This window comes from Curcuma longa, chromosome 1 (assembly GCF_044706935.1).
Source record: "Curcuma longa cultivar G26 ecotype Majalengka, Jawa Barat chromosome 1, ITB_CL_G26_1.1, whole genome shotgun sequence".
In the NCBI taxonomy this organism is placed as follows: domain Eukaryota; kingdom Viridiplantae; phylum Streptophyta; class Magnoliopsida; order Zingiberales; family Zingiberaceae; genus Curcuma; species Curcuma longa.
The window spans coordinates 21,507,662-21,519,802 of record NC_133861.1 but is presented as its reverse complement, the minus strand read 5'-3'; the positions used below and the strand labels follow the sequence as shown (position 1 = coordinate 21,519,802).

Genomic DNA, 12,141 nt, shown 5'->3' with positions numbered 1-12,141 from the left:
AATCATCTTCCCATCTGTCTGCTTGTATAGTATAATTAGGTTCTTATATATACTTCTGTAAAATGTGGAATTCGCTATCCCAATGATTTTACACGATCGGTCCCACAATCATCTATGAGGAAATAAATTGAGAAGTTGCAGTTGACCACAACGGAGGAGGATATTATCTCGGAATATATATATAGAGAGAGATTGCGTCGGAGATATAGGAATTTATCTAAATTGAAATTATAAAAAAAACTTAGACTTAATATGTCGATATATAACTTGAGTAAATAATCTCAAATTATCAAATAAATAAGGAATGTCTGTTAGATTGTCAATAGAGCCAACTGCACGAGTCAACTGCGCTACCGAATGGAATTGTCCAAGTCTAAGTGGATTGTTGCTGATAAGTCTAAGTAATATGAGTACTTTCCAAGTCTGAGTAAAAAGTCGAGAGCGAAGTCAGGATGTTGAGTGCTCCCTAATAATATATTGAGTCGGGACATTGAGTGCTTCCAAGCACTAGTGTAACCAAGTGAGGATAAGGAGGTGCGATTATCCCCTCAATTTTTTTTAAATCTTATATATATGACATATTTTATAAAAAAAAATACTAATTAAAATTAAAATATGTTTGACTTATATCCATATTCTTTCTTTTTTTAAATATTCTCAAACCCTCATCGTCACTTTAAATTCACCATGATTCATTGTCAAAAAATTAAAATTGACTATATATTTAGAAGTACTCAACGTAAGATATCCATTGATATCACTTTTGTGAGAAAAATATTACGAGACCCTTTTCTCTCTTTGAAGTTGCGTGATGCATTTCTTGCTATCGCCGTGGATTCTTTTCATTAAAAATTATGATTTAAGTAAGTTTGGGCTCAATTTCAATACCTAGAGTGCGATTTGGAAGACTATGATTCACGATGAGAAAAAGTAAATTCCAATTCAATTGTTGAATATTTAATATTGAAAATTTCAAATTATGATTGATTAATTAATTAGTTGTATTATGTTCTTGAATAAATTTTGAAAAAAATAACTTTGGATATCAATGGATCATTATTTCAATTAAAACTAAGGATTGAGATTGAAATTTTTGAATTTAAATTTATTTTCAACTCCTTGAATTTAAATTTTAGACTCTTAAATTATGAAAATTAACTTACACTAATGTTTAAAATTTTTAAAAATTTTAACTTATTTTAAAGTATTTTTGAATTTTTAGAGTTAGATAATTCTATTTTCGAAGTGTTGGTGTATTTATAATTGTGAAATATAATTTTTAAAAATTATTATGTAGTTGGGAAGTAAAATATAAAATTTAGAATTTTTAAGAAATTTAGTTTAAATTCATCCCTCCAAATTGAAAATACTGCTTTCAAGTGGATGTCGAGTGCTCCTGTCAAATACAGTTAGGAAATCAAATCGCTTGACTGCTATCAAATCGAGAGGCTATGTGTCCATGAGGTCCAAAAATGCCCAACTGCTAAGTCACTTGAGCTCGATTGGGTCGTTGAGTATTGAGTCGGAGAAGTAACACTGAGCCTGGAAAAGGAAAAGTTAAGACATGCATTTGATGTAATTTTCTTAAAACAAATTCATTCTCCACTGTGCTTTAAGGCCACGTTAGATGTCTGTTTCTCAACGCAATCATGTACACATGTCAAATATTGATTGTTCATGACAAACCGATGTGTACTTGAACACTATTATAAAATATATATATATATATTGAGCAGAGTGTATGACAGAGATAAAGAAAGAGAAGAATAAAGCTGATGAATTTCTTTGCTTTTACATCTATCTTCAACTTTTGATCATAACCTTTTTATATAAGAGCTTAGACCATTTACTGCTATCAATGGTAGGTCACAAATTATTCATTAATCGTACATTAATATATTCATTACACTTGAACAGTAAACAAAAGAATGATTCAGATGACAAAACGTTGATTAATTTACTTGGATAAATTTTACCCTAATAGATCTAGTATTTAACATGTGTAAGTTATACTCGCATACGAGATCTTAAATTTACACCTCATGCGAGTTCATACATGAGAAAGTTTTTCTCCGTGCATATATTCACAATCTCAATACTAGAAAACAACCATAATATCAGGAATCTTCCGACATAAAATTAAAATCTCATTCAGAGTGAAATCTTTTTCCTTTCCACATCTATGATTTCGATTCAAATTCCCATCAATATATATTCTTTTATTAATTCTGGAAGGAGTCAATTTAATTTGTAGATAAATTTATTTAATTAGATTAGGAAAATATTATTGAGAAGAATAAATTGTATCATTAAATAAAATAGACACCGACAAATGCTACAGCTTAGCATTTATTATTATCAATTCATACAATGCTCCCACATGACCAAATAATAACAACAATAATAATAACAATAACAACAAAACAAAAGTTTCATTTTCAACCAAACAAAACAATAACATGTTCACAATTGTCGGTGAGATCTGGACTCTCGCGGCATGAGAGAGCTCGATACAGCTTAACCGTATCCGGCTCTCCGACCAAGTCTTCGATCGGATTAGACTGGACGACAACGATCGGCTCCTAAATTGTGTTTGGCACGACCTATTCTTGGAATCATACTGACCTAACCCAAACATAAACTTTATTTTTTTATTTTTAAATAAGTTATTTATATATATATTTGATTTACTGAATATATATTTTTAAATTCCTATCCAGCTAGTCGAGTGTGAGATTTCTAAAACTGTAAGCAAGCCAAGAGGATTCCCACGAGTACAAGTAAATAAAAATATAAGAAGGGGGAAAATATAATTTATATATGTATATAAATGTGCATTAAAGCTATCTATTTTATTGTCAATTAAATATTAAATACAATTTATTAAATTATTGGATTTTTTTTAAACATCTCATTTGGCATGGAGTTTAATGCGTAGAATTTAAATTATTTTATTTTATTCATAATAGACTAAAATAAAATAAAATAATGCAGGTAAATTAAATAGGTTGAGGTCCTCATTCTAAATACGAGAAGTTCTATTCAATTTAGTCTTCTAAATTGAAGATTTCAACTATCATAAAAATTAATTAATTGGTTTTTTGGCCACACAAACTTTTCAAAATTAAATTATTTTCTTAGTCACACATTTAAATTTAAAACAAAATCTTACACATGTGAATTGAGTCTATAATTACAATCTATTTTATCTGTGATTATTATTATTTATTAAAATAAAAATATTATTTGTATATTCTTTGCATTCATTTTGAACGGTAGAAATTCCATTTTTGTTAAATTAAATTAAATTAATAAGAAAAATAAAGGGTTAGTTTTTAGGAATTTACTTTATTTTTATACAAACTAATATTTAATATTTTTAAATAAAAAATAGAGTAATAGATTGTCAAGTTATTGTTATATTATTTAATTATGCTTGAAATACTTGGATATTATTAAAAAAAAGTACGCGTTCATATTTAAGTGTATATAAAAATTCTACTTTTATTCCTTGTGTTGCAAAATTTATACAACATTAAGAAGCCAGGCATTTATTATTAACACTCTTAAACCGAAAATAACTCTCATATTTAGTTTCACTAAACATAATAAACTATATAAATTAAAAAGAAATAAAAAAAGTTCACGCTACTTATGACAAGTAAGGCATCAAATTTTAAAGATTTTAAAGTGAAAAAATTCTTGCAATGCTCAAAGTTGACCCTTTTATAATGATACTTCGATACTTGATTAAGTTGGTGCCCTAAATGAGTCGACTAATTACGTGAGTCGATTAATCTTTTTCTTTTTCTCATCGTAAGTAATCAAGGATTAAGGGTAACTCGATCTTTCAACCTGACGTGAGTAGATTCAAAAATTATCAAATTAAGATCAAGACCTGAGTAATCAAGATTCTAATTCAGATTAGGGATTATTTGAATTATACAGATTCTAATTTATAGGTTTCAAATTGAATTTGGATTCGAATCATAATTGAATTGAAATTTTTTATAATATTTTATTTTAATTTGATCTAATTCATCCAAATAGATATCCCTATCAAGGATGTAAAGAATAACCTTTCACCTAATTCCTTTTCTACCACTGATTTTATTGTCAAATTCAATTCTCTATTCCAACATGTAGACAAGACTTATGAAATTTTGGATCGAGAGTTAAATAGTGACTTATGGATTATTTGACTCGTTAAAATTTGGCTCGAGCCGTCTTAATATTTTAATCATTTTGAACTGGTTTAGTTTGATTTGGTACTGATACAACCACTAAATCGGAAGGAGCAGGTAGTATTTAAAAAATAAATAAAGTTATTAAAAAATGTACTTTTTTACATTTAGTAATTTCTTCAATACATTCCAAATTACTTAAATATTTTTGAAAGTTTCTATTTTAGTATAAAAAACGTCCTTTTTCCCTGTTTAAATAATTAATTATCTGAAAACGTAAAACAAATATTTTAATATTAGATGAGAGAATATAAACGTTTTATTTGACAAGTTAAAAGTTTTTTTTTAAAAAAATGGTCTAATTATATATTTCCTTCCTGAGAAGTGAAGTGGCAACCTCTCATCTCCGTCTTTGGCACGTTCCATCCAACGGTTGGCATGTGATGCCAACTACTCCCCGACCTCTCTATTTAAACCTTGGTCCCTACCTCCGCACCGTTCAGAGAAGAGCACCGACTGCATCTTTTCCCCTCCCCAGCCTCTTCCTTGGCATCCTCGATCCTTTCCCAATCCGTCTATGGATCTCCCCAACGGATCCGGCCACGCCATTTTCGGCGACGTCTGCCTCAATGCCCCCGCGGATCCCCTCAATTGGGGCGCAGTGGCGGCGGCGTCGGCGGGGAGCCACCTGGAGGAGGTGAAGAGGATGACGGAGGAGTTCCGCCGGCCGGCGGTGCGGCTCGAGGGCGCGGCGCTCACGATTTCGCAGGTGGCGGCGGTGGCCGCCTCGGCGGAGGTGAAGGTGGAGCTGTCGGAGGCGGCGAGGGAGGGCGTGCGGGCGAGCAGCCAGTGGGTGGTCGACAGCTTGAGCGAGGGCAAGGACAGCTACGGCGTCACTACCGGATTCGGGGCCACTTCCCACAGGAGGACCAAGGAAGGCGGCGCCCTGCAAAACGAGCTCATTAGGTCACCCATTTCTCCCCCTTTCTGTATCTCTCTTTCTCTCTGTTTTTTTTATTCATTAATTTGATAGTTTTTCATCAAATCTCGAACTCATCAACTGCATCATAAAATTCTGCTTGTTGATCGTGAATTTGACTAAATCATCCAAAACAATTTCGCTGAGAAATAGATGATCAGTTAAAAGGATTAAACTACAAGTTGGAATAGTCAACTTGAAGCTAATGGGAGAGTCGGAAGCATGCTCTAGCCTCGTTGTAGCTGTGCATTGGTTGTCACCCACTTTGTTTAGGTCATCATCCTCATCCGTGTTCTTCCTTTTTTTTTTAAACCCAAATCTACAGGGAGAAAGGTCTTCGTTTTTATTATAATCATTCAGCTTATCGCCAGATCTGATTGATTAATTGAACAATACGTGAAGAAAAAGATGCACCGACGAGAACAGCCTACCAAACACAATTATAAAGTGGAGAAAAATTCAAGAAGTATGTCCTTGTCAATTTTTATATGGTTGCGTTTGTTCCAAGGCACTCCAAATGCCTCGCCTCCATTATTCTGCTAGCGTGAATGTAGGTTTACTTGTGGATATGGGATCCAATGATTCATGCACACAATAAGATACAGATGAACCAACTTTGACTATCTCCTTATGATTTTGTCTCTTGAATAGTCTAACTAGGAGAAGACGACAAATTTTTTCTCGGGATTTGATCTCTCTCTTATAGAAACTCATAATCTCAGGGAAAGATTGCAGTTTGTTATATAGTAAATTCAAGAATTTCTTGTAATTGATTTTGGTAGTTTGAGCATAGTAATTAGTTCATTGTACGACTAACTGAGCACGAAATTCTCTTTGCCGTGCAGATTCCTCAATGCCGGAATATTCGGCTCCCGGCGAGACGACGCCGGCCACACGCTGCCGTCCACCGCAGCCAGGGCGGCTATGCTCGTCCGCATCAACACGCTTCTCCAGGGCTTCTCAGGGATCAGGTTCGAGCTCCTCGAGGCCATGGCTAGCCTCCTGAACTCCGGCGTCACCCCTTGCCTTCCCCTCCGTGGTACCATCACCGCCTCAGGTGACCTCGTGCCCCTTTCCTACATCGCCGGACTCCTCACCGGCCGCCCTAACGCCAAGGCGCTCGCGCCAAGCGGCGAGTCCGTCGACGCGGCCGAGGCCTTCCGCCGTGCCGGCATCACCCACGGCTTCTTCGAGCTGCAGCCCAAGGAGGGCCTTGCGCTGGTCAACGGCACCGCCGTCGGCTCCGGCCTCGCCTCGCTTGTGCTCTACGACGCCAACATCCTCGCTTTGCTCGCCGAGGTGCTCTCCGCTGTGTTCTGCGAGGTGATGCAGGGGAAGCCGGAGTTCACTGACCACTTGACCCACAAGCTCAAGCACCACCCGGGGCAGATCGAGGCGGCCGCCATCATGGAGCACGTCCTCGCCGGAAGCGCCTACCTCAAGCTCGCCGAGAAGCTCCACGAGCAGGACCCGCTACAGAAGCCGAAGCAGGACCGGTACGCCCTTCGCACTTCCCCCCAATGGCTCGGCCCTCAAATTGAGGTCCTCCGAGCTGCCACCCGCTCCATCGAACGCGAGATCAACTCCGTCAACGACAACCCCCTGATCGACGTCTCGCGCAACAAGGCCCTCCACGGCGGTAACTTCCAGGGCACACCTATCGGCGTCTCCATGGATAACGTTCGCCTCGCCGTCGCCGCCATCGGTAAGCTCATGTTCGCACAGTTCTCCGAGCTCGTCAACGACTTCTACAACAACGGCTTGCCCTCCAATCTCTCCGGCGGTCGGAATCCCAGCCTCGATTACGGCTTCAAGGGCGCCGAGGTCGCCATGGCTTCCTACTGCTCCGAGCTCCAATTCCTCGGCAACCCTGTCACTACCCACGTGCAGAGCGCGGAGCAGCACAACCAGGATGTGAACTCCCTGGGGCTCATCTCTGCCAGAAAGACGGCGGAGGCCGTCGACATCCTCAAGCTAATGTCCGCCACCTACTTGGTCGCCCTCTGCCAAGCCATCGACCTACGCCACCTGGAGGAGAACCTGAAGAACGCCGTGAAGAACACTGTCAGCCAAGCGTCCAAGCGGGTGCTCACCACGGGCGGCACCGGCGAGCTCCACCCCGCGCGGTTCTGCGAGAAGGACTTGCTCACGGCCGTCGACCGCGAGCACGTCTTCAGCTACATCGACGACCCCTGCAGCTCCACGTACGCATTGCTGCCGATGCTGAGGGCGGTGCTGGTGGAGCACGCGCTTAGCAACGGCGAGAAGGAGAGCGACCAGAGCACCTCCATCTTCCAAAAGATCTCGGCTTGGGAGGAGGAGCTCAAGGCGGTGCTGCCCAAGGAGGTGGAAGCGGCACGGGCCGCCGTCGAAAACGGCAGCGCGGCTGTCGAGAATCGGATTAAGGAGTGCCGGTCCTACCCCTTGTACCGCTTGGTGAGGGAGGAGCTCGGGGCGGCGTTCCTCACCGGAGAAAAAGTGCGGTCTCCCGGGGAGGAATTCGAAAAGGTGTTTTCGGCGATCAACGGAGGACTTCTCGTCGGGCCTCTTCTCGAGTGTTTGAAGGAGTGGGACGGCGCCCCACTTCCCATCTGTTAAGAAATTGGCTATGAACCTAGTCATGCAAGTGTTGTTGTTCTTCCATTCTTCTAATTGTCGCCATAAATGTGCCCCTGCACTTTATATATGTTTTTTTTTTGTGTGTAATTCTTTGTAACTTGTTCCAGTAATGAACTAGAAGTTTGCAGAAAAGAACATTCCTTCTTAGTTTCAAAATATTCCGTGGGCACACAATTAAGAGAGACATGCTCTGTTCCTTAATCACCATCGCTGATCTGAAGCTTTTGTTTGTCCCAAGAGTCTTGAACTTCAGTGTAGAAGCTTCCTGTCCACGGTAGGGATAAAAAAAGTGTTCAATGGATCCTGAAAAGAAACTCTTAGAGATCTTTGAACTAAGTCTAAACTTCAAACTCCAAAAAGCTATCTCAAAACTAGGGAATTGGGTTTGATAAAATGACCTCAAAACAGCACGAACTAGTCTTCAAGTGACTAAATAGACCACAATAACATCATGGTGTGCGAAAATGTTACGAAAAGCTTAGATTACAAAAAGGGTTCCATACATGGTCATAGTCCATGAAATTCTACTACCCTAGGCATGCACCAATCTTGCTCCACTGATCAAAATGATTCCTGAGGAATTTGTTATCACTAACACTAACTCGCGGTGACTGCATCGAAGAAGACTCTAGCCCTGGAGTTCTAACATTACTAGTGGCATGCTTCATTAGCTTGTTTGAACTGCTCGGCCTGCAAAGCAGCAGCGGTCTCTGATACAAGAGCCTCCAAGACCAAACTTTTGATCTCCCAAGCAGTGAATGGGAAGGCAGGTCGAGAGTAAGCGTTGAGGAGAGCAGCACTGGATTGCTTCACTAAGTTGAAGAAGACACTTCCACCAATGTCATCATTACGTTGTGTTGCCTCTAACAAAGTTAAGCCTGGCTCATATCTCTCCAGCAACATTGACCCAAAAACTTTAGAGACAGATGAATCATGAGGGACCATGTTGGGCCATGGTTCTCTTCCACTGCTCCAGAATCTATGAGAATTTGCTAAGTTAGTTTATCACGAAAATATGAAGCAAAATGGCAATATAAGGCCTTTCGTGATATACCATCAGGGTTTAATATAGGGCATGACAGTTGAAATTCCCTAATGGTTTATGCATTCAATCCTTATACATGCATTTTGCGATATGTTATCAAGATCAATATGAGAAGCAATAAAATAAAGTGAGTGTTGTTTTACAAAAGTCTTTACACTAGTATTTTGAAACATAACCAATGGAGCATCCACCTATACTCTTTGTCATATGAGATCCAAATTAGGAGGTTTGCAACATAACCAATGGATGTATCTATTAAAGAGAAAAAAATCTACCTTTCTAATTACCTTTCCATATCAAAGTGTTGTATATGATTGTCTATAATGTCGTTCATATTGTAATAATATAAGTTCACATTTACCTAACGTGAAAAAAAGAATTTACAAATATTGAAGCATTGTCATCCAAGCATATCTAATAGCTAAGATGCCAGCATTTTGCAATTCTTCCTTTGGGTCTCATACCAAAATCTATTTCACTATTGTAAAGTGTGATGTGATTTTGTTGCAGTATCCTTCTAATAAAATGTACATCACAGTTATTAATCCTTTGTGATGGTTTTGTTGTAGCATTTCCTATAGAGCAATTTGTGACATTTTTCGCAATTTGTCACAAAGTTATCAGTGACAAAACCATCTGCAACAGTTGCTGTGATGAAATTTTCCATCGAAATTGAGTATTAGTGTCAGATATGAAATCATCAGCAGAGGCTTTTGTCATCACAAAAGACCAATTTTTTGCATTGAACTACAAAGTGGTCAACATGCGGATTTTGTAATATGACAAACTCTTCATTGTAAGATACAAGGAGAGTAAAATGAGTTCTTACTACCATAGAGGGCTTGGAAAGGAGGAGAAGGATATAGAAGTAGTGAAGCTAACGATAACAGTTGAGATGTGAAAGTGCAGCATAGATGATATGATTAGAAAACAATGCCTACGATCAAGGATACTAGTGGTTGCTTAAGTGGGAAAATTGAAAAACTAATATCTAGTGGCTCATGGAAGTAGTGGGGAGAACACCTAAGGCAAGGTAAAAATATGAAAAGGGATCAATGAAGTAGATGGCTGAGAAATGATCATTGGTCAATAATCATGGATCAAACATTGATGATGTATATGGTCCATGCAAAGGAGAAGATCAGGGGACTAAAGATTGGCAAGTTCAACAATAACTAGACAAGCGCATTGTGGATGTTATCAAGGCAACTGCATATTATATTTGCCATGAAAATACCATGAGCTGAGTGAGCACAGCAGACTGAACATGCACATTATATTCAATTGGTTGATTTCCCTTGGATTATTTACCTCAAAGGAAACAATAGATAGACTAGTACTATAGTTTTACAACAAACATCCCAGATATTTATTAAGGATTATGTTAAAAATAATATATACAAACTACTAGAAACTAGAACTTAATGCTGCAAATTTATGCTCTAGTAGAAAAGTAGATATTTGTCATGAACAGGTTGTTGCTTGTGAAAAATGCCCTCAGAGAGAAATTTAACCTCGTACAATATAGAAGAAAATTTCTAGAGATCTCAACTGGAGTTATATCTGTCAGTTGGGAATGCAATTTGATCAGAAGGACCCAGTAGAGAGGAACAATTCAAGGGGTTTTCAATCTCTCCCAACTATTCAAGGGGTTTTCAATCTCTCCCAACTCACTCTTGAGCGTGAAAATCTGATAAAACTAGACATCTCTTTCATCTCAAGCTTGCCCCACATCTTTCCACCTACAAACTATGCCAAATCATCTCCTTCACCCAATCTCATCATACTCTTTGTTTGCTTCTTCCAACCTCCATTTATGCAACTCTAATCAAGCTCCCATATTCAGACATCTAGACTCGGTTTATCAGAAAGGATAATTCAGAAGCAGGAAGGGAGGGGTAGAGAAAGCTACACAAAATGCAGACAAGTAATCCATGATCCATGTTTTCTATGCCCTTCCTCTCTTTTTCTGCATCGGCGTCCTATTTATCTTTCCACTCGATAAACCAACCCTAAGTCCACATCCAAGCTAAAACCCTACTGCAACCGTATTGTTGCAAAGGGAAAACACACAAGAAAATGACACACGAACACGAGCAATCACAAAGCTTTCTCTTTCACGTGCATTGAAACAATCAGAGAGAGAGAGAGAGAGAGGTTTAGGGTTATTTTACGTACTGGGGAGTGCATCTTCCAGTGGGTCTGACGTAGAGATAACCGGGCATTCTCGCATCTGTCGCCAATCTGAGGTCTTCCCTTCCGCTAGAAGTGGCTTGAACGCCCAAATCTGCACAACCAAGAAGACACCAGCACACCGCCAAAGCCAGCGATACAGTCGCCATTCCTTCTCTCTCCGTGTTCACGCCGCTTCGGAGCCCAAATGAAGACGAGACCGCTTTATCTCTGCTCTCTCTCTCTATCTCTCTCTCTCACACACACACACACACACACACACGCACACACACATTCCTTCCCTCATTTGAATTGGCTGGTAGCCATTATTTTGTAGGTCGATTGACAAGAACGCCCTCGAACATTACCAAATTGGCTACTTTTGTCCGATTCAAAATTGATACAGTTTGGCTGCTGAATTGCGAATCGCCCCCGTCAATCCGATCGGGGACGCTGTTGGATTATGCTTCTGAAAAGAGATTTTGCTGTGTTTTCCTATGGGAAAACACAAATTACGTTGAATAAAAAAAATGTGTTTGTAAATATTTGCACCATTTTGGCATGAACAGAGCTTGGATTGAACATGGCGAAGGAGGAGGAGATGCGTGACCGCAACAACTGCGTCGGCGTGTTCAGCGATGTTGGACTTAGCGCGTGACCTGCAGAGGAAGCTGAATTTTGTCTGGTAATTTTTTGAGGTTTGGTCTGGTTGGAAAAAAAACACCCAGTAAAATATCTATTCTTAAATAATTAAATTAGACAGAAATTTAAAATAAGATTTATATTTTTAATGATGATTTACTTAATCACGCGTCTAAAATTGTATAATGATCCATTTTCATCAATAGAATTTTAGTATTCCATTCATACTTGCAAAAAAGGTGGAAACATCAAATCTGTCACTCTAACTATTTCATACGGTCGATCCTCATAACTATTTGTGATAAGATAAATTAGAAAGTTACGGTTGACCACTACGGAGGAGAACATTGTCTCAGTTTCCTCAAGATTTAACCCTTACCTATTTCAACAAGTCTGCTCTACAATAATCAACTCTTCTTCAGCAAAAAGTTAAAATCCACCACTTCAGCATCCCCACAACTCATCTGTGATGAGATAAATCGAGAAGTTGTAGAATCCAC

The 12,141-nt window shown here is 39.0% G+C and overlaps 2 protein-coding genes across 2 annotated transcripts; one reads left to right on the top strand and one right to left on the bottom strand.

Moving 5' to 3' along the window:
- Positions 1–4,698: 4,698 nt before the first annotated feature.
- On the top strand, positions 4,699–7,869 carry LOC141832058 (phenylalanine ammonia-lyase 2-like). Its single transcript, XM_074719533.1, has 2 exons — positions 4,699–5,150; positions 6,009–7,869. The coding sequence occupies exons 1-2, from the start codon at positions 4,762–4,764 to the stop codon at positions 7,759–7,761; spliced, it is 2,142 nt and encodes a 713-aa protein (XP_074575634.1). The 5' UTR covers positions 4,699–4,761; the 3' UTR covers positions 7,762–7,869.
- A 302-nt stretch (positions 7,870–8,171) lies between these two features.
- On the bottom strand, positions 8,172–11,239 carry LOC141813573 (uncharacterized). The gene is made up of 2 exons (XM_074701535.1): positions 11,006–11,239; positions 8,172–8,761 (listed from the first exon to the last, which is right to left on the bottom strand). The coding sequence occupies exons 1-2, from the start codon at positions 11,167–11,169 to the stop codon at positions 8,434–8,436; spliced, it is 492 nt and encodes a 163-aa protein (XP_074557636.1). The 5' UTR covers positions 11,170–11,239; the 3' UTR covers positions 8,172–8,433.
- Positions 11,240–12,141: the final 902 nt, after the last annotated feature.